This window comes from Molothrus ater, chromosome 2, assembly GCF_012460135.2.
Source record: "Molothrus ater isolate BHLD 08-10-18 breed brown headed cowbird chromosome 2, BPBGC_Mater_1.1, whole genome shotgun sequence".
NCBI lineage: Eukaryota > Metazoa > Chordata > Aves > Passeriformes > Icteridae > Molothrus > Molothrus ater.
In genome coordinates, this window is record NC_050479.2 from 19,858,286 (window position 1) to 19,881,123 (window position 22,838).

A 22,838-nucleotide genomic window follows, 5' to 3' on the forward strand; every position below is an offset into this window, starting at 1 on the left:
GGGGGTCACATACTTTCTGAATATTTATATTTATAAAATACAAGCTTCTGTCATTGATGTACATGAAGCTGTGCTTGCTCTCTAGTCAGGGCTGGCACAGCAGTGACAACCCTGTGATTAAAGCCAACTTCTCTGGGCCTCTACAAACCCCTTTGGGGACAGTGGGGTCTGTCTCTACCAGCACTTAGGAACCTTCAAAATCTTCAGAGCATGATGCCATACAAGCAGGATAGGCAGGAATATTCACTATCACATGGAATAAACAAGGTGAGGTTAACTCTTAACCCACTGGAAGCCACTGCTCCTTGTGAAGGACCATGTAACCTGTATCCTGCGTGGCTCTCTTTCTGCTCAGCCCCTCTTGGTACCTTTGTATGGAAACTTGTTAAATACACAGCAAATTAAAACAGGTAACAACTTGTTACAGCATGTTATAAGTTTTAGTAGGTGGGGTTTTTGTTGTTGTTTCAGATGTTTGCTAGTGCATTAGCAAGGCACAGTGGGAATTTTGTAGCCCTAGCACATGTAGAGGCACACAATAACTCAGCCTGGGTGGGAAATGGGGGACATAGGAGAAAGCTATAAGGTCTTCCTCCTGCTTCTGAACCTGGAACAACTGAGTGTTCTTATTCTGGTTTTACTATTTTGTCAATTAATTGTTCTAAATGTAAGGTATTTTTCTCTCCAATTGGTGATGCATACCCATATCTGTAAGGCAGACACACACATATCTGCTTCCACATTTTATGTTGAATCCTTACAGCTTCTGCAGGGCTCCAGCTGTATCTGTGTTTTGCACTGGTTTCCCTGGGGCTGTTTTACTGGTGAGGCAGAGTCCAAGATTTAGAAAACAGGTCTAGGTCCAGCGCAGCACAAAACCCACATGATGGCTTAGATGAATATTTCTTGGCTTGTGGAGTTTTAAAATCCATGGTGGCTGTCAGCAGAACCAATAAATTCTGCATCCTTGGCGTTAGACAGCAGCACAGTACTGTTGGCAAGGTAAATGTCTGCAGTTTGGAGTTTATCATCTGTCCAGAAGGTATGTCTTTATACAGAGGATGCCTTTATATAAAGAAAAGTCTGTGAGGAAGTGTGTAATGTGACCAAGAGGGAAGCAGCAGATTGTGACTGTGTTTACATGAGGACAAATGTAATTTAGTAGCCTTATTAATTCAAACTGGAAGGAGCAAATCTGGTGGTAAGGTCAGTGGGGAACAAACACTCAGTATAATTTTTTACATTCAAAATGTGGATCCTTAATTATGAAACAAGATACTCAAATAAAAACATGAGGTAACATCCTGATTAATAATGTTTTCTTCAACAGCAGTGTACTACTAAGTGACCTTTCAAGCATTTTGTTCAGAAAAAAAGTCCTGTATTTATTTCAAGCATTTGCTGATTTTATGCCAGCATAATATAAATCTGAGCAGCTGTAGGTACACAGATAAGTAGATTATCAAATGCTTTCTATGCATCATGTTTTAATAAGGGCAAATACATTTTATTTTAATTTTAGGAGTTGCAAAGGCAGTTCCTGGTGTTGTCTAGAATGAGTCTGTATGGCCAGCCCAGGGCTACATTATACAGCAAAACAGTTGTCTGCTGAGAGGCTATGCTGTTTGGTGACAGAAGTGTTAGGGAGCAGGACAGAGTCATCCATTGGGGCACAGCCTGGCCAGTGGGATACAACTTGGACTGCCATTCTCTAGAGTTGCCTCAGATAATTCATTTCAGGTGGGTAAAAAGGGAATACAGTTTACAAGGGGTAATTATCTCTAAAATCATACTGCTTCTGAAATACTGCATGTGCTGTAATACAGGAGGGGTATTAAGCAGAAGATAAATGACAGTCCTTTTCCCTCCTCATCCTTCTGATTTATTGCTGTATTCTTTTGTGATGTTAAGAGCTGCTTAGTTTGTCATTTGCCTTTGTATTGTACAGCAGTTGTTTTCCTTTTGTGGTAGTCCTGCAGGGCTGAAGGGCAGGAGGGGGAGTAGTTAGAACAGAGCAGTAGGACTAGAGAAAAACATGGAAGAAAAATGGGCTAAGAGGGTTAGAAACCTAAAGTGATGCCAGCTGAGGTTCCTGTGTGCCTTCAGGACTTCCCCCTCAGCTCATGGCTGAGTCCCAGTGCTGGAGGTGGGTGCTTTTAGGGGGTAGCACCCTGGCACTGAGCTTTTGGGGGGGACAGCTGAGGCTGCAGCCCCACCTCTGTCAGCTCTCCCCTGGACAGGAGCCTCTTGTGTCCTGCAGGGACAGGGACAAGGTGTGGGATGGCTGCCTGGCTCTTGGCTGAGCTCAGTCACGCTTGTCACATCCCAGCTCCTGGTGCAAAAGGCGAGGGAAACTCAAATCGGCTGTGCGAGGTGCTGCGATGGAAATGATTTCCTCTTCTGGAATGGACCCTGCTCTCTCCTCCAGTGAGATAAATGAGCTGGGTCAGTGCCTCTTCCCTCTTCATTCTACCATCTCCTGCCCTCTTTCTCTCATAATTTTCTGGGAGTTTTTGTCTGGGTAATCTAAGGTTTAAACAAACTGTTCATCTTGCAAGTCTGAAATGATTCTTACCCCCTCACCCCGTGGTACAGTGAAAAAACAAGTCGGCACATTTTGTAAAGGCATCTTCATCAGGATGATGGATGATTCTTAGAATTACTTCCGTAATTACCAGAAGAATTGAAAATAAATGAGAACCTGAGATGTGCAGTCATGCTTTAATAGTTGGCATCTTAGTCTTTTACCTAGAGCTGAAGGTTTAGATGAAGGAGTTCACTCCTCTTTTTTATGCACCTATTTTTATAAAAAAACCTAACCAAATAGAACTTGTTGATTCTGTTCAGGTGCAATGGTAGGAAATGATTTTAAAAAACAACCTGAGACTTTTTAGGCTGGTAGAAAATCTTTATTGATTTGGAATACTGTATAATAAACTCACATTTCAGATATCAGAAAATAATATTTCAATGTGCTTTTTCCAAGGCTGTACAGTGTTTTATTGTGTGCTTTTCTGCACATCCATAAAAGACTGTTTGGGAAGGAAAGAGTGAAAATAATTTCCAGAGAGAAATGTTTTAGGATACTGGGCATTTTTCCACTGAACATCTCTGTGGAAATCTAGAAAAAAATGTTATTTCAGTTCTCTACAAGAAAACAATGTTCTAACTGCAGTGCTCTTTCCCATCATCAGTAAATTTGAGAAAATTCTTTTGTAATTATTAACTAGCAGAAAAATGGAGCTTTTTTAGGAAAGCAATTTAGGAGATTATTTGCTTTTAAACAGTCTTCTTGGAAGTGTGAACTATGGATGGTATTTGTACTATTGTTTTCTGATTTGCTTTCAGATAGAGGGCAGTTTTAGCCCTTTGGAAAAGATGAGGGAGGAGGACAGTATTAACTGTGTCAGTGCAATATGTGGATTCTCTGCTCTTTGCACTTCTCTCTGCTACTCTCTGCAGTCCATTGAAACCTGAATGCCTCCTGTGTAGGACAGACTAGCAATAGCCAAGTCCCTAATGGACTTGACAGAGCTTTGACTCTTCCTGTTGAAGGCTATGGGTGGTTTTTTGAGTGAAGACAGTAAAAGGCAAGGAGCTTAAAGCATCATTGGTTTATATTGGTTTTTAGTACTTGCTGTTAGTTACATAGCCACAATGCAGTAGAACTCATGATGAGTATATTATTGTTTCATCTGGGATTTTATTCTCTGTACTGCTGTTTGGTTTTTTTTGGGAGTTCACATCCTTAGTAACAGAACTCATTGGGGCAATTTTCAGGGTGAAATTTTTTGCAGCTGGAAACCATTCTTTTAGAGGCTGGCACTAAATTAATTGAAAGCCAGTAGGAGTTATAGTTGAAAACTGTGACTGACTGTTGTTTGTTTTCTAATAGCACAGCCAGCAAATGCCCAGCTCCTAGGGGAAAAGACTCTTGCAGCAGCTGAAGAATGCAGCCTGTGATCTCCTTCTTCCCAGGGATGCTCCACCCAGCCCCATGGCTATAAATGGCAATTGGACTTCAGGGAATTTCAGCAGTCAAATAGCTGAGCAATGGCAGGTTCATCTGCAGCTGACATTTTCACTGTTGGGCACGAAATTCATGAACTCTGGCCTTGAGCTGTTGAGTGAACAGTGCAGGGTCTGCAGCTTTGTGTGAGGCTTGGTTTGGGCTCTGTTGGGGTGGCTCAGTGCACTGAAGGTGGGGCCAGTCTCTGCCCAAGCCACTTCTCTCAGGGGACTGAGGCAGAGGCTGGGGCTGAAGGAATGCTCAGCCCTGGGAAACTTGCTGGCAAGTTTGCCACAAACCCCCAGGTTTTATCAAGGAGCTGTGGAGCTGGCCACTGAGAAGCAACTTCATGTATCTGCAGCCTCACTAGCATAGGTCAGAGCTTGGAGGAGACTTAGTGGTGCTCAGCAGCCAGGGAAAATGGTATTTAATGGAGGAATTCAGTTCATTCACTACATGTTTGCTATTTAGCCACAGTGTAGACATACACCTCTGTGCTGGCCACCTTGCACTCCCTCCCTGCATGGGAGGAAATGGGGAAAAAGGCATTTCTGGAGGTTTGCCCTTATCTCTGCGAGCCAAACGAAATTAATTGCTTCCCCAAAAGTTCCTGTTTCTCATTGCTGGTTGGAAGTGGTGCTGAAAATGTCTAGTTAGAGATGGTGGTATTTTGAACACAATCCCACTGCAGGTCTGGTCTGCTCCACAGCTGATGTGTCAGCATTTGCAACATCCATAATTAGCCTGCACTTTTGTTATCATTGGCTTTCATTTCTCTGTCAAATGGAAAAGGTGAAATTTCACAAAGTCTAAGGGATTCCTGAAGGATAATTCAGTTCGGTCTGTAATAAGTTATTTATGGATGATAACAATAATAATAATGATAAGAGTAATAGCACCAGTAACATAAGTTTCATTAATTCCATGCTGTATGAAAAGTCAGAGAGAAAAAGCATGTTTAATGTTTATTCAGTGGAGGATTTGAATGGAGAAGTGTAAGGGAAGTAGCCTTCTGTGGAATAATAAACACCAAGTTATACATTGAACAAATGCTTCATTTTTATTATTCCCTCAGTTTCCGGCTGGAAGCATTATGGACTAGCTGTATCCATCTCTACCAAAACTCCTCTTGTGTGCAGTGCTCTCAGGCTGTCACTTTCCAGCAGCACACAGAGCACACCTGCAGGCTTCTCTCTGCAACAACTGGAGTTTTATTGTATTCCTTACGTAAATACATACAATGAGATGTGCCCAGACTTTCACATACCTCCTGGAGATAAAGCTTTAAAGCAAATACCAGATACCACAAAGATATTTTAACTCATAAAAATGCCACAAAATGTGCAAGTGTTGCAAATGCCTTTAAAATCAATGTCTTCTTTTAGAAATGTACCCAATTTTCAGCTTGGCCCCTGGAAAGCCATTCTTGTAGCTGAGGATATTTATTCTGCTCCATTTTTTGAATGGGATGCAGCTGTTGAATTCTTCAGACCTGAGTAAAGGCTCTTAAAGAGTTTTATTTATATCCCTTTTTTTTCTTTCATCCTCTGTTTCTGAACAAACAGCAACAACTTCAGCTATTGAGAATTGTCACACTGCAGCTGAGGCAGGGGGATTTCTCTGAAGAGCTTGACACTTCTGTGAGTACATGTGTGTGATTATATTAAAGTGAGTTTAACTTCTGAAGGAGGTTGGCATGAGGCTGACTCTCCCCCCAGTGCAGAAGTTCATGTAGGAGATCCCTGGGGATCTGGAGAACAAGGAATGTGCCTAAGGTGATCAACTAAAACTCATCCATAGCCTGTTAGAAGCATATTGCAATGATGCTTAAGTGTATAATCCCTCTTATTTCAAAAGAAAGGTTTTTGGATTGAGTTTCCCTTGAGTATACTTTGTGATTATTAATGATCTGTATCAAATAATCTTATTTAGCTCATTAAAGGGCATAATGCAGATAAGAGCTCTTTAGACCTCATAAACCTCAAAATTAATCTCTAGACCCATATCTTACTGGAAATCTTTGATAGTAAGCTGAAGTGCTGTGATACTTTGTTGAAAGTTCAAAAGCAATATGCAGTGCTGTTATGTGTCTGTGGGATGGGGAGTTCTTTGTACAGCAGCAGTGCAAGTTTCAGCAGGAAGCTCAGCCTGGGAGGCAGTTGTTGGTTTTACAAGGATACTGCAGTGAAAGCTCTTTGACTTCCTGTGTCTGTGTGCCTTTTGTCTGCAAGAGCTTCATACTGGCTCTTAAAGTCCACACTTTTGGTTCCTCTTCTTTTCACTAAACACTTTGCTCAATCAATAACAAAAGGTAAAATTCGAAGAGAGTTTCATGGATCTTTGAGCTAATATATATTTTAATTGCAGTAGTAATAATGTTGGTGAGAGGAGCTGTTGAGACTACTTAACATAGACATATTAAAATAATTGGATTGAGGATGCTTACTAGATTGCCATTAAAAAATTTAAATAGGAGCAGAGAGTGTTGACAGCCCTCTGACAGTCAACAGCCAAGGCATATAGAGAATAAGGGGAGGGGAAGACAAGAAATAGAAGAGGGGGTAAGGAGAGGACATTGGAAAGCTTTTGTGCTCTTCATTTATCTAAAAATAGGTTTTCAGTCTGCCTTTGAGTTTGTTTATGTTTGTCTTTCCTTTGGAGACTGTGGATGGGACGTGTCTTTTCAAATGCTTTGGGAGTAGTGCCTGTGCTCTTTGAGCTTGGTTTCTGAAACAGAACTTGGAGCTGGGGTTGCACATTTGGGGAGCTGCTGCAAGCTTCTCCCTGGCCATGCAGCTCCCTCTGAGGCCTGGACAAGACTCCTCCTGCACCCTCTTTTTTAAAATCTAGTGCAGCATTTTCCAAAATGTCAGTTCAGTCCCTAGTTCTCTCTGTGCTCTACTTTCTGCAGGTCAGATATCTAAACATCTCCAAAGGTGGGAGTTTGTCCTTGCGGCTCAAGGGCTGCTGAGGTGTGGGCTGTACCTAATGCTGCTTGTCACACCTGGATTTTGGAGCTACACTAAAAATAAAATCTGCTCTGTGGTTTTATGAAAGAAAGCTGTAAAGTGGCATTTTCAGGATATTGCAATGACTGCTTTTAAAAAGTCTTGGAGAAAATGCAGAGAATCCTCTTCTTGGAGATTACAGCCCCAGCACAGTCATGTTGGAGCAAACCAAGCTTTGGTTCCTCCAGGATGGCCTTCTAGTCTCCATCAGACTTTCAGTCTCTGCAGCTCCTTATGATGTTTTCCTTTTCTGGAAAAAGGAATGATGCTGCATGTTCTCTCTTCATCTGTCTCAATGTATGGGCTTTTATTAGAGTCTAATACAACTTGTCAGAGTACTTACATCATCTCTTTTGGAGTCATCAGTTTCTGGTGATGGATAACACTTAGAATCAAGAGCTAAAAACCCCCAAGTTAAATATATTTAATTGGTTTTTATTTGCTTTCTGCTTTTTAGAGATTGTGAGGCACAGGCAGAGAGTGTCTGGAGCAGATGGGTGTTTTGTGGTTACTGGACCAGACAGCAGAGCTATAATTAAAGTGCCTTTTTTGCATATGCAACTTGCAACCACTTCTCTATTTTCACAGGTCTTAGGATCATATGAAGTGTAAATTTAATAGAGGTTGTTTTACTTCTCTTATTTATTTCTATTTTTGCATGAGCTGCTTCAGCTGAACCTAGTGCACATAACCTTGCATGACTGTGAATGCTCAGTCTGTCTCCAGGCTCCATGGTGGAGTTTAAAAAGAATGCAGGAAAGCCTAAACTAGTGTTTTTCAGTTAATTTTCATGGAAATGTAAAGATCCAGTATGTTTTTATTCATGATAGCTCTGCTGTGTCTCCTAGAAGCCATTCTGCAGGGGGTTTTATACCCCAGGTTCTTTCTAATGAGCCTGGAGGGCTTTTGGTGGTGTGATGCCATCCCTGGAGGTGGAGGAAGGAATCTGTCCTAGGAACTCCAGCTTGCAAGGGGAAAGATACATAGTTACACATTCCAAGTTCTTAAATGGCATCCCCTATGAAGCACACTGGCACATTTTGGACCAAAACCATCATTCTTAGCTGCAAATGCATTTTAGTTTTCCACCACGCCATTGTTATTGTCCACAGAAAACATATCTTTTTTGAATATTCTTTTAAGACAAAATCCTGTAATTTTTTTTTCCCACTGAAAAAAAATGAGATTTTAGGTCAATTCTGTTTCTGGAGCTATTTTTGGCAGTCCCATGAGGCATTTATATCTAGAATTGGTCATTGGTGTAACAAGAGATCAGCCAGAGGAATTCTCAATGCCTGGTAATTCAGTTCTCTTAATCCTGCACCTCTCCAGAGTGTGAGTGAGTCCTTGGAATTTTGCACAATTAAGAAACAAACTAAAAGTCCCATACTCCTTGTCTGTGAACGACAGAGTTACAATCTCAGAAGTCTGTAATTTTTCTAAGAGAATTTAGGCCAAGCTCAATTCAAAATTTTGAGATGAACATTTTTGAGTGTTCTGGGAAAAAAATCAATCCAAAGAACAAAACAAATGTTCATTTTCTCCCTTTTTGTTGCTGATAGGGTATATTTTTTATAACCTCTCCACAAGCTATGAATATTTTGTCATAACATTTAATTCTGATATCATGTATTTAAATATAAAGCTGTGCATTACTGAAAAAAATAGTTTGAAATGGCAAAGATAACTCTCTGGATGTGCTGGTAGCTAATAGAAGTTATATACAAATAAGTTCATCTAGACAGTGTAGACAGCATGCCCCTGGGTTTTCTTGTAGGAAACACTTTTAGTGTATAGTGCATAACCTGAGGAATCCAGGTTCAAAGCAGAATTCACTTTTTAAGAAGGAAACACTGTCAACCTGTATCTCCAATGAATATGAATTTGTACCTATAGTTCCAATATTGTTTCACTTTTTAAAAAATTTAAGATAAAGGGAAAAACCTGTCTCTGGAGCTCAGAAGTAAAAGTGGAAAAGGCTATCTCAATACTTCACAGACATTAAATTTTATCTTTTTGCGGGCCACCAAGAAGGATTGGTGATTTTTAGATACTTTGTTTGCAGGGCAGCTGCTCTGCAGAGCTGGAAATGGCAGTTCCTTCATCACATGGTTTGAGTAAACCAGGCTCAAGAAGGAGCACAACCCCATTTCCAGTTATATAAATAGAGTTTTGCTCATTAAGGAAACTCAGAGAATACTGGCACAAGGGATATGTGGGCTAAAGAAACTTACTTTTGAAGAAAGATTGCAAGGACTACAAATGTACAGCATATTTTTGGGAGGACTAACAGAACACTGCTCTTTGGCTGCAGCTTCTCGACAGTCAGTGACAGTACTCAGCTGGGGTTATTCAGCTCTCTCTGCAGATAGATAAGAGAGCTTGTTTGCCTTGGAAATCTTGTCTGGTGTGATGCCTAATGTGCAGCACACCAGCTGCTCTTGGCACCTCTCAGCCCTGGGCAGCAGTGTGGAAAGAGGCTGGAAATGGAGGTGAGGAGCTGCGTAATTTGAGGGTTTGATGTCGGATCTGAGGCACTGAAAATGCTGAGGCCTCTGCATTGATTTCCCTGGGCTTTTCATAAGGCTCCAGAATTATGGACAGCTGATGTCTGAGTTTGGTGCTGTGAGGAATGAGGCTGATGGCCAAGATGTCAACCCAAGAGGGACTGTGAGTTTCTGAGCTGGGGCTCTCATACCCTGGCTGGTGGGAAGCTCTTCAGCCTGCTGATTTAGATGTGGATGAAGCATCTGGGTAGATATCTGGAGAGGGGGGGGGGGGAAATCCAGGAAGCTGCACTACATAATCTGCCTTGCCATTGCTGTGAACTCCAGCCCATGGCTCTGTGTGCAATCTGATGAAGCACTAGGTTGTGCCAGCCAACAAACAAACTTGTCTCTCTGAAGAATGACTTGGTGAAAAGCCACACAGGGCAGAGCTGCCATCAGAATAATTGGTGATTCACTGTTTGTTGCTCACAAATTCCTACACTCTCTGCCCATGCACTATAGATGACAGCATTCTGTATGGGGACTGTGAACATGACAGACATTATTTATGAAGTAGTGCCTTTATCAAGGATATTTTTTTTTCCCTAGCAGACTGTGTAAAATGCTCAGTCTCTGTGTTACTGTTGTCAAATTATGTTATAAATTTATCTGGCCTGCCTGAGTAAGTTTTCAAAGGTGTTTTAAAAAGCTCTGTGCAAGAAGGTCAGGCAGAAGCTGCTGAGAGCTCCTTGCTGTGTTCTAAGGTGCCACGGCAGCTGTGTCCAGCACTCTTGGCTACTCCTGATAGAGGGAGAGTTGGGGCAGTTGCAGAGGGTTCTGAGTTTCCACATCCCCAGGTTGAAGGATTTTTGGGAGGAGATCTGCCCCTTCTGCACAGCTCCTTCCACTAGCTCAGCACATCTCTGGAGTAAGAAGCAGGGAACCCAGTCACAGCCTGTCTGTGTGACTGAGCTTTTCCTTGGGCCAACCTCTCAGCTTGCTTCAAAGCAGAGAAAGGAAAATACAATTTTTCCTCTTTAAGATTCATGACGTCTGGCAGCAAAAGGTGTCCTGGGAGTCACAGCTGCTCCAGCCAGGCTCACTCTCAGCTGCTTAGTACACAGCTGCAGGTCAACAACATTATTCTTAATTTATTTTATGATGCAGCATATCTGGATCTCTGTCCTTAATTCAAGCCTGAATATCTGATCAAATACTAAAGAACACTGAAGACAAAAGAGAGCTCAGTTAATGGGTAAGGAAAATGAATAATCTTGTATGTCATGGGATAGAGGTAAGTGATGAAGAACACGGTCTGAATGTGGTGTTCATGGTGACATCAGGTTTTATGTTTTTGGGCTTTAGATGGGCTTGAAGAGAAGTGAACATCTTTGATTCAGTGGGGGGAAAAAGCAGGCACTTACCAGGCTCTGGAAGTCCATCACCAAACTGAGAGCCTTCAAATACTGTTTGTTTTCAGACCAGTTTCCTGACCATGCCTGTTTTCATAAAGACTGAGAGTAATGAAACTATGGAATGAGAAGTGACATTAACGTTTGGAAACCAAACTCTGTAATTAGGCTGATTTGTATTTTAGTGGCTTTGTCAGGTGGTTTGCTTTGGATTCTGTGGTGACATGTTTATCCTTTTTTTGTATGCTCTGTGCATGAAGGGCACGTAACCCAGGCAGTTGTCAGAAAAATATGATGAAGATAAAGGGGTTTTGAAAGCTGATGGCATGACAGCTGCCACTGCATAGGTTCATTTTGGCAAATAACAGTTTCTGTATGCATCAGGTTTTATGGCCACGGCTGTGTTATTGTTGCATTTTTAAATTTGAGTTAACTGCATATGAGAAAGTAGAGACCCAGAGCTGTTCATCATCTGGCTCAGTCTGTGAGGAGCTTGTAACTCTAGCAATTGTTTCTGTTTTTCATAACAGTGGGAACTTTATGGCTATTTTTCCCCTCTTCTGTCCAAAGTAAACGTGCTGTTTTAAAACAAAGAAGTGGTGGAATGTCTGTTCAAATTTGGGGTCCTTCAGGTTGGAGGGGCAGTATAGAAAATACACCTTTTTCCTGAAAATTGATGTTGCAGCAGTTTTTATTAGTGTGGATCTGTTTTACATTTCTTACTTTAGAAGTCACATTTTTAACAAGCCTGCAAGTTAACAGACAATGGTGAGCTTTAAGGTGCTTTTTAGTGATCTTTCCAGGTACATACAAAGATCCATCAGTCTGACCTATAGCTATATATCCATTCAGAGCTGTTTGAATAGTTCCAGTATAGTTGAAGTGGTTTCTTAAAAAATATTTAAGCCCTGTTTGGTAATGAACTTAATGGCAAATCAGCAGAGTCATGTGTGCAAACAGTAAATTTTTTCTAAGAAATGCCAGAATAGTGCTTTTCATTAAGCTAATGTAATGTGCTGTGCTTTCCAAAAAGAGATCATATTGTGCTTCATTGCATAGGAAGAAGAGGGAAAGTAATTGTATGGATGAAAAGTATTCATAATACTAAGGAGTGCAAAGCCACCTCATTGGTACTCACAGTATTTTTCCTTGTAATTAGAGTTTGTGTATTTTCTGAGCTTTTTCCATAGAGAATCATCTTTGCAGGGTCTTCAGGAAAGAGACAGAATCAGCAAAACAGCTGCTGGTATGGGTGGAATTTGATATCCCAGATCTTACAAAACCCCCAACAAATAAAGGAAGAAACGCAGTCCCAATAAACTGGAGTAGATTGGCAGAGCACTGTAACTCACTCTCTGATACAGACTTGTCCTGGGCTGCATGACATCAGGGTAATGTTTGCACTCGTGAACATAGTGGGAGAGTAGTAAAACTGAAGTGTAGAGTGATTATTTAGCAAAAGAAGTGAAAACTCCTGTTTTCTAAAAGCTAATTTTTTACTTGTTGCATGTCTGAAATGCACTTGTCCCTACCTTCCAGAACTCCTGTGTTGCTTACACTGCAGCACTGCTGTCTGGTGAAATAAACTCATGACTCAAAGAAAACTTCCTTAAAGAAGAAAACGGCTCCTACAACCTTTTTTCAGCATTTATCTCAGCCAGTTTATGAAAAAGAGAATGGGCATGAGGAAGCCCACATGGTCACAGTACTGAGTCGGTGGGTGGTCACTGTTAGAGGTGTCCAAGTCAGCTCTCAGAGGAGCCATTCATGTAATGAGTTTGCAGATGGCTCTGGAAATCTCTACTGAGGTTCAGCATAGTAGGGATGGAGATGTTGGAGTAGACAGTGGCCTCCTGAGTAGGGCAATTGTCTGGGATGTGGTAAACCTGGATCCATGGGCCATGCCTGGCAACATGAGGTTCAATAGGACCATGTGCTGGGTCCTGCACTTTGGCCATAATGACCCCAGGCATCTCTCCAGTCTGGGAAAGATGTGTGCCAGTGGAAAAGGACCTGAGGTTGCTGGTTGACAGTGGCTGAACAGGAGCCAGCAGTGCCCAGGGGCCGAGAAGACCAATGGCATCCTGGCCTGTACCAGAAATAGTGTGTCCAGTAGGTCAAGGGAAGGGATTCTTCCCCTGTCCTGGGCACTGGTGAGGTCACACCCCATATCCTGTGTCCAGTTCAGGACCCCTCTCCAAAGACACTGAGATGCTGGAGTGTGTCCAGGGGAGAGCAGTGGAGCTGACGAAGGGCCTGGAGCACAGGTCCTTTCAGGGGTGGTTGAGGGAGGTGGGATTGTTTAGCCTGGAGAAAGAAGGTCAAGAGGGGATCTTACTGCTCTCTGCAACCAGCAGTAGGAGAGGACAGGCCCTCAAGTTGCACCTTGGCAGGTTCAGGTTGGACATTCTGAGTAATTTCTTCACTGAAAGCGTTGTTAAGCATTGAAATGTGCTGCCCAGGCAGGTGGTGGAGTCGCTGTCCCTGGAGTTATTAAAGAAATGACAGTGTGGCACACAGTGCTCGGGGTTTAGTTTGCATGATGGTGTCCAGTCAAAGGTTGGACATGATGATCTTGGAGGTAGTTTCCAACTTAATGCTTGTGATTGTGTGAAAGCCTGGTTCAGACTCTTGCTCCAGGTCAGGTCACTACTTCCCAGACTTCTTCCCAAGTCCTTTGTATTTTAGCTGTATAACTGAGAGCTGTCACTTTACTTTGCAAATGTCAGTATTTAGAGATATCTTGCATTTTGTATCTATCAAGTAAATAACACACAGCCCCACTCTCCCCCTCAAAAGAAGAAAATAACGCCCTAGAATTGTTTTTCAGCCAGATCTGGTATTCAGGTAGTCAGATGACTGTTTTCCTGTGTGCAACAGACCTCATTTTTCTTTCTGTCAGTTGTACAAGTTTATAGAAAAGACTGGTATGAACCACTTGAAACAGTAAGAGTAGAGTTTTGTATTGAATAAAAGACTATGCTGTTAGTCAGATCTCTGTTCTTGGAGCTATAGAATTATTTGATTTTTAACTTTCATTATGAGATTGTGACAGTATCCTTGTCAGATCACGTAATCTGCATGAGTCTTAAAAGCTCAAAATCCAGGAAATAAACTAGAGTACTCAAATACATATTTTTAGCTTTGTGTACAATACTTTGGCAGATACAATTTTTGCAGGCTTGGAAATTACAATGTGTACTCTTTCACATGCATTCTCTCTTTTAAATAGTAGGTAATTTCCTTTCTTCTAAAATGTTGCAATTTTTTCTTTTATATGGACAAATATATGCCTCTCTTTTATATAATACAAATAGATGCCACTCCTAACTGTTCAAAGCATTGGCTATGGTCATATTGATACCTCTAATTGTGTGCAGAAATGGTTAATTTTGTGCTGTGCAAGCAGTGATCCTCGTTGTTTCACTGGGATATTTTGTACTACAGGATCATATATCCAAATAGGACACATAATTTTTTTCATTCAGATTGTTTAAATACAGTTCACATATAGTTTCAGCCTTACTATTTTGTTTGCTTAACATTAATCTCGTTAGGCTTAGGAGAAGGAGCACTATTTCAATAATCAGAATCTCACATGAAGCTTTACATTTAGTAAGCACATGGCTTTTCTAGATGGCACTCATGGAATAAATGGATTACAGTAACCTGCAGTATTGAGCAAGAGTTGTCCTCAGGACAGTCCTCCTTTTCCATAACCTGTGGCACAGGAAAACTCAAAGAGTAGTAGATGCCAGTCTTCAGTGTATCATGGCTGTAGCTCTTCATTCACCTTCACAGGCAGCTGAACACTGAGGGCTGTTGGGATCACATCTGTGTTGGTCATAGGAACTGGTGTGGAGTCTGTTTAAGTAAGCTTTGCAACTAAAAATAATATTTGTGCAGCTATTGTATTGGATTTTGGTTCAGCTGCCATTAGCTTGCAGAGTTCTTGTTATTCCAAATGAAGCAGGAGTTTAACACTTGGAAAAGTGTTTAACACTTGGAAAAACCTAGCACCAGCCTCTCAAAATGTACAGTAAACGAACCAATAGAAAGGAAAATAATTCTCTTAATGTAACGAGACTACATTTTATGTAGTCCCACATTTTATGTGTTGAGATTGATGAAACTTCTGTAGCTCACTGCTGTGCTCTCAGATGGTTTAACTACTGCAGTTTTTCAGTTTGTTACTTCATGCAGTCATAGTTGTGACAGCACTGCTTGTACCCTTAACCTGCAGCAAAATTCACAGTATTGCAGTATGGCTTAATTCTCTATTACACATGAAAACACTCAAAAAGCTGCTAATGTGAAGACCAACAAAGTTTCAGCTGTAATTCTGAAGTTGGATTTGGGCTTTTTAAGGTGTTTTGTATCTATTTTGAAACCTCCAAAAAGGTATTTGACCATGTCTAGTTTAATTGTGTGTAAGAAATCCAAAAAAACTGACCATATATTTTGATGCATTTTAGGGGAGCTTTCTGACTTCTGGAGGTTGGTTTTTGGATCAGTTGAAAAAGTTCAGTATAGAGTCCATATGTTAGGGATGAATATTTTGCTGGGCAATATCTTTGTACATCATTCAGGTTTATTAATGTCAGAAAAGGAATTAAATACATCGCCATTACACATCAGGGTTTTGTAAGAGAATGCCTTTTAAATACTCTAAACATGAAATAGTATCCTGAGGCATTTAGAAAACTTGGAAAGGTTGATCTGGAAATATTTTCCCCTTTATTTCAACAGTTTTAATACTCCTATGAAAGCATGCTCATTGTTCTGCTCTCTGTTTATCCTTAGACCAAAGTTAGTTTTTACTCTGATAAATGGAAATCACCACTGTAATTAATAGTCTGAAATGGATATCTTTACCTGGACACGAGTTCATGCCTTCTTGCTAGATGAAGTATTTCTGTTGTGGGTGTGAATTCTGTCTCCCCTGAGTGGAATACCAGCTTCCCAGTGTTCCCACAGGGGTTGCCTTGCAGTACTGATCCTGAATACATGGGTTTCCAGCCTTGGGAATGAGACAGGATTTGAAGAAGTGTCTGTCTTTGGCAATGCAGTGGTTATATTAATTAATTGCCATTAGGTAGTTTTGATATCTCAACCAGTGTTTTGTAAAATGTGATCTTTCCAACAAAACTACACTTAAATACAATGTAGTGTGAGATAAGGCAACTTTAGTGCAAGGCTCCAAGCTACCACAGAATCATCTGGACTGTACTTACTCTCTTCCTAGAGGAGACGTTATATTAATAATTTTGCCACTGACGTCAAGGGGAACAGGATGTCACCCTAGATAACAACTCTAGTGAAGTCAGTCTTTCTTAATGAAGATTAATTGTTGAGGCCCCATACTTTGTATATCCATGTTTAGATCTCTTCCTCTGATTGCTTTAATGTCACACAGCAAGTCTTGTGCTTCTTTGTATAGTGTTGAGGTGGCATTTCCTTCATCTGAAGGAATTCTTTTGCAGTAGTAGCGGACACTTGGGAGCATCTGTGTGATCTGAGAGCATCTTGGGTTGCAGTTGTTAGCAATGCCTGCTGGAAACCAGGGTGCTGCCTGTCATGCACTGAGCTGTGGATGCTATGGAAGAGCATCTGAAATGAGGGTGGCAGAGTGAGTCAGGTCATAGCACATTTGTACCATCTACTGCTTTTTAACTTTTCCTTAATTTGCCGGTAATTATCTGGGATAGCATTAATAATAGTTTCCATGCAGTTCTTAACTGCATGTAATGCTTAAAAGACTACTTAAATGAGTTTTTCCCCTTCTCCTTCATTTTCATCCTGTCCAGGAACAGTGTTTTGTATGTTGATTCAATAGGACAGAGTATGTAGCTGTACTGAAGTGACTGACTTTTACTTTAGCAGCACCAGGGAAATGAAGAGGGATTACCTGTACCAGTAGCCAAATTGTGAGAGTTTATGCCTGAGGAGTCTGGAAATAATTGTATAGAGAGTTGAAATAAATGACATGGGGAAACAAAAGGTTGTAAAATGGCAGTGATATACAGTTTCATGAAGCTTAAAGAAGTAATTAAACAAACAGAATTAAGACACTCTAATACTATATTATTTGCAAATTGCCAAATTATTTGCAATATAATCTTTTTGTGCAAAACCACTAAGTTCTTTTATAGTGGACACCCATCTAAATACGTGCACATAGCTAAAAGTTGCTAGGATAGAAAAAAGTAGACGTAATCGGTTTTGATCTTAGTGGTTTCAAATGATTTTGAGCAAAAGACTAACGAAAAGTAGACAGCTAATCTGATAATGGTGTTCACCTAAATCAGTACAGACCAAAGTCATTAACAATAGCAATAAGGCATAAGACAAAAATTGCATTCTCCATCTTGCATTAAATTCTTTTTTATAAAACTGTGACGTGTAAGGTTTCTTATTTCCTAACCTTTTCCCATCCACATAACTCATTAATGCTTGAAACTCCACAGAAATCAAGGCTGCTCACTGCCTATAGATTTGCATTTACATTCAGCATTCTGTGCAGTTGTCAACCAGTTTCTGTATTGTACCAAAGACAGAAGAGCAAGGCTTTTCTAAAAGACATCTGCAAGATTTTCTGTTGGAGGCTCGGGAGAAAGGTCAGGCACACAAGAATAGCTTAGACATGCTTAAGAGTAATTTAAGTGCATGGTGTTACTTAAGTCAGGATGTACCACTTAATGTTTATTTTGGAGTTACCAAACATCCAGCCTATTAGAAAAATGCTTGAAGAATATCAGAAAAGCTGCAGTCTGCATCTTATTAAAAATGTGCTCATGATTGTGCTTATGACTGTGGACAAGAAGTACAGGGAAAATGGACAGATTCAGATTCTTCAGAGGCAAAGGTGCAGTTTTCCAGCAGTCTTCTTTGCTGAGTCATCTGCTCTGGTATTTTAGGTAGTTACCTGGTAAGTGAACTGCTCAGTTGAGTGGAGGAAAGATGTTAGATGTTAATGGGCATGCCAGAGAGAAAATGCAGCTGAAGTTGTGGATTTGAGAGGAAAAATATGTGACTGGTTGGTGGAAAAAAAAAAAACAGAGAAGGCTTTTGGTCTAGGTTATGGTTTCATAAAATTCTTTGATGAAGGCAGCTGTGCATTTAGCAGTTTGTGTCCTGTCAGGCTGATCACTTTATCCCAGAACAGTATTTCTGTTTGCACTCTTCTGTTTCTGTGTTGCCTTTTTTCCTTCTTGGTGATGGAATCATTTGCAGAGCATATTCAGACTTACAGTCCTATAATCTAAATAATAGAAAGCAAGCTGTGTACTACGTCTGCACACATATAAGCATGAACTTCAAAAACAAACGTCATTCTGACTTGTTGCTTAAAGGTCTTCTGCTCCTTTTAAGCTTCCAGCTAGGTCAGGCTGATGTTGAATTAGGCTGGTGAAGTGTTTCTTCTCATATGGAGAGAGAAACAGAAAATATTCTTCATGTCTGTGCTGCCCTTATCCTCCTTTGGTTGCCCCACAGAATGCTGAATAGCTTTAGGCAGATGTAATTACATGAGTACCCATTCTTCAAGGGAGTTTGACTTTTCTGGACCTCTCCCAAGCCTGGATGATTTTGCAATATTTAGAGGCTGTTTGTATAACTGTGCAGTGTTTTGGGAGGAAGATGAGGCCTGTAATTTACCCTGTGTTTTGTAAAGCATCAGAGTATTTGAATAGATTAAATTCTCAAATACTGTGTTTTGACTCCTAGAAGACGGTGATATATAAGTGATATATATTTGCAAAATGAAACAGAATTTTCCAAGGAAATGTTTCTTGAACTGTTAAAGATTGGGAGATTTCATTGGCCCTACCTACCACATGATTTTCCAAAAATATTTTAGTTTATTAGTCATGTGTTCCATTAGCATAATAAAAACCTATGTTAATGTGACCTAGCAGAGATTTTATCAAACCCATCAAGTGTTGAAAAGGAATGTCTTCTTTAGTGCACAGCAATTGGGCAGAGTGATTGCAAACCCTTTAATCTCAGCAACCAGGCATTGCAAAGTGCAAATGTTGCAAATAACTGTTTTTAGCTAGACAGTGAGCACCAAGAACATATGGGGGCCTTGCAAACTGGCAGAATAACAACCTGGGTTTTTTTTCATTTATTGTAATTGATTTTTCATTTCTTTATAAATTATTTTTCATAATTCTATTTCATTCCTGAAAAAGAGGAATAATTCATGTATTCATGCAGAATTCAGTTAGGAACTTTTGCCTAATTTGTGGTAATTCTTAGAAGTCTCATGCTGCACTTGGTTTTTGTGGTCTACAGGAAACAGGACATGTATTCTGTTACCTTAACGTTTTCTTAGGGGTGTCATTTTTGCTTCCCATTCCTGTTTTAATATTAAGGGTTAGGATTTCAGATTTTTTATGGTAGACATACCAGTGATATTTTTGTTTATAAAAATGCTCATGAGGGAGAAATAACTTAAGATAAAATACCCTAAACTCCATCATAAAAACCTGTATTTCTCTGTCTGTAGCATTTTGACTGTAGAATACTTTATATTTTATATGTTCATGAAGATTGAATGGCATACTTCTGTGCTTGTAAAGTTTCTTTTGCATTATCAGGGTTGGAAAGGAATTAGTATTGTTGTATACATTGTCTGGTTTTGGATGATGTTTTTGATCACTTTTATCTATAAATGACAACAGCTTTCTAAAAAATGTAAATGTTTACTTGCAGTTTTTCAAATAAGGTTTATGTGACTCTTGCTGGTTTGGTTTTGCTTGACTTAAGCTACACAGCTTGGCTTGTAACACTGTGCAAGCCTTTAGTCTGAGATTACTAAATCTTATTAGTCAACAGTAAGGCACCAGAAGAACAAGAACAGGTGAAGAGAAAAAAAATGAAGTAACAAATTGCAGTAGTTAAATACTGGGGTAACACAGAAGTTTTGCATATGTAGCCCACGTGCATATAAATAGTATAAAGACATTGATCATAGTACATGCATTAAGATATAGAGGTCCAGTTGTTGACATTGAGGTAGTGCCTTTATCTATTATGATTGCTTAATGACTTAAAAAAGCTACTCTGGCAAAAAAAGAAAAAAAATTCCTTGCTGAACTCAAGCATATTTTGTGAATCACAAGAAAGAGTGTTAACTGTGTAATTTCTTTAATCTGTATTGCTAAATGGTGCTGCACATTTGTAAATGGTTTTTGTCTCATGCTTCTATGTGGATACACTCACAGTCATAGATGTGCATATGTGCTTAAATGCAAATGTATGTACAGGTTGTACGTGTGTATATAAATATACATAGGCATATATGGGCAAATTATATGGAAATGTGCAAAAAGATGTTTGCATAATGCTAAGTAAAGTCTAATTTTACTGATTTTTATATTAAGGAGCTTCTACCAATAATTTTTGAAGTCCTTTGACTGCAGAACTGATGAATCATAAGTTTACAGTGAAAAAAATTAGTATGCAGTGAAGGTAAAGATGTTGAAATTTAAACTGAAAATGAGAGTGAAGTCTTTTAATTGTAAGTCTGCCATGCTGTGATAATAGGCAGGTTGTTGGGTTTCTTACCGCCCAGCTGATGTGCATCAGAGTTTTTTCATTATCAGCAGCTGCATCAGGTTATACTGACTGACAAGACTGATGTTTATTTTTTAACATGGTCAGAATGAAAAACAAATTCTTTCTCTCCCTGTACTAGTCTGTGCTCTTTGAGATGAATTCGGGAAGTTTTACGTTAATTGTCAGGCTTTAAGGTTGTGTTTGTGCTCGCTCTTCTTTTTGAGTGATGATTACTTCTCTGGCCCAAGCTGAATACTGGGAGTATTTTGGAATAGTTTTTTTGTGTAGGTTCTCACAGGTGGGATATACAACAGCTAAAGCTTTCAGTTTGCTTTCCAAGCATAATTGGTATCTTCCAGAGATGTAGCATATCTCATGCTGTTTTCCTCTATAAATGTTAACAAATAGGTTGTTATTGCAGCTGTTCAAAAACATGGAATGTCTTGTCATTTAGTCGTTCATATTCTAAACACAGCCTCGTCATAAGGAGGAGATGAGATGTGTTGGAAAAGGGGCTCTGCCAGTGCATTCTCCAAGTCTGCTGGAGTAGGATGAGCAAGATGTGGGAGAGAAGATGGATATTGTCCCTGGAGATCTGCTGCTCTGACTGATGGTGCGGGAAGAGAATTAAGTAACGTCAAGTGCTGTACAGAGAAAGTAAACTGGGAAAAGCAGACAAGGGTGCTTTTTTTTTCCCCCCCTTCCCTGCTTAGTGCTTTTTGTTATTGGAATCCTAATGTTTTTCAACAATACTTGATTAAATGGCTTCAGACAGAATTGACTTCTTGTTTTGCATGTCTGTATCCCTTTTAAGGAATGCTGCTCTAGGGAAAATAAAGATATTTGAAAAGTTAGATGTCTGAGAGAATGGCCTTTTGGTGAGAAGAACCTGTGTTGTTTTTTGTAGCAGTAAAAGAGATGGTTCTGTTTATTAAACTGTGTGCATACCATATGATGCTTCATATTTTTCCATTTGATTTCCTGTAGGGTGATTTCACTTGGAACAGCATGTCAGGGCGCAGCGTTCGGCTGAAGTCAGTTCCCGTTCAGAGCCTCTCGGAGCTGGAGCGTGCTCGGCTGCAGGAAGTGGCTTTTTATCAGTTGCAGCAGGACTGTGACCTGGGCTGTCAGATTACTATCCCCAAAGGTAAGGGCTTGATAAGCTGTCTCTATTTAGATTGTTAAGCCACTGATTTCATATCACAGCAGTAAACACTGGGGTTTTTTATTCCACAGATACTGTCTTCCATTTCAGTTTTGCTTAACCACAGTCATTATGTAAAAATGATGAGTAAAGTTGTTTGTCTGCTGTGTCCAATTTGGGCCACCTAGGGGTGGGATCATCTGATCAAGGGCAGATGTCTACGGGGTAGATAATCTAAATCAGACCCAGTCATGCCAGGATGTCTTGATACTCAGTTGAGGGAAAAATGCATTTCTTATATTTCCTGATATCCATAATTAAATGTCTATGTAGGTAGATCTTACCATAGAAATGGTTTTTTTTCACTCTGTGTAACATTGTCTGTGAAGGAAGCCAACTGTCACTAGTTCAGATAGACAGTGAAGACATTTATGTCAAATAATGAGTCCTACCAAAGTTTTCCTAAAGACAGTGTTGCTTATTTCCTAAAAAAAAAGATAATTTTCAGCACAAAACATCAAACTCCTAGGAAATAGGACATGAAATGAAAAGAAGCTCAGCTATCAGAATCCTGATGTGCATGTGGTAGACCTGTTCTTAGGTTACCATGGAAAGGATCTAAACCTCACTAATGAGAAAGTTTCTGTTGTTTCCTGTAGGCTGCAGATCAAGCATAGCAGAGATAGCTGTTGTGCAATCATCTGCAAATCTGGCTTTCCTATGGTTTCTTTGCAGTTGTATACTTACATAAGGAATAACAAAGGATCACTGAATTCTCACCTTTGACCAGAGGTGCTGTGTGGTAGCACATACACAGTGATGCCACAGAAGCAATTTTTAATGAGTCTAAGTTAAGCAGAAAAAAAGTTGTCTAGTCTGTGAAAGTAATGACATAGAAAACAAGTGTGAAAGAGACAGGCTTTTGTATTCATCAGCTTTTTAGTATCTGCAGAAAACTCCTGCCAAAACCAACAAAATCCAACTTCATGCATATAGCAAGGCATCAGTTTGTAGTGAGATGGATTTTATCAATTTCTTCAAGCCTCACCAGCTTCCCTGGTCACTCAAAAACAAGTTTGATCAACAGGAAAACAATTTTATCAGATATTCCTAGGAAAAACTGGAACACTAAGAGCATTCCAATAATTTCTGACAGTCTGAACTGCCAATGGCTGTTCCCAAGAGAAATGAACATGCACATATGGAGGTCCTGCA

General features: G+C 40.0%; 1 protein-coding gene across 3 annotated transcripts in view; it reads left to right on the forward strand.

The window, feature by feature from the left end:
• Positions 1–22,838, forward strand: part of ARHGAP6 (Rho GTPase activating protein 6) — a 317,200-nt gene that overhangs the window by 235,653 nt on the left and 58,709 nt on the right. For all 3 annotated transcript variants that reach the window (XM_036381638.2, XM_036381644.2, XM_036381652.2), the window contains exon 2: positions 21,467–21,626. In XM_036381638.2, coding sequence (XP_036237531.1) covers positions 21,467–21,626 — 160 coding nt within the window. The remainder of the gene's footprint in view (positions 1–21,466; positions 21,627–22,838) is intronic.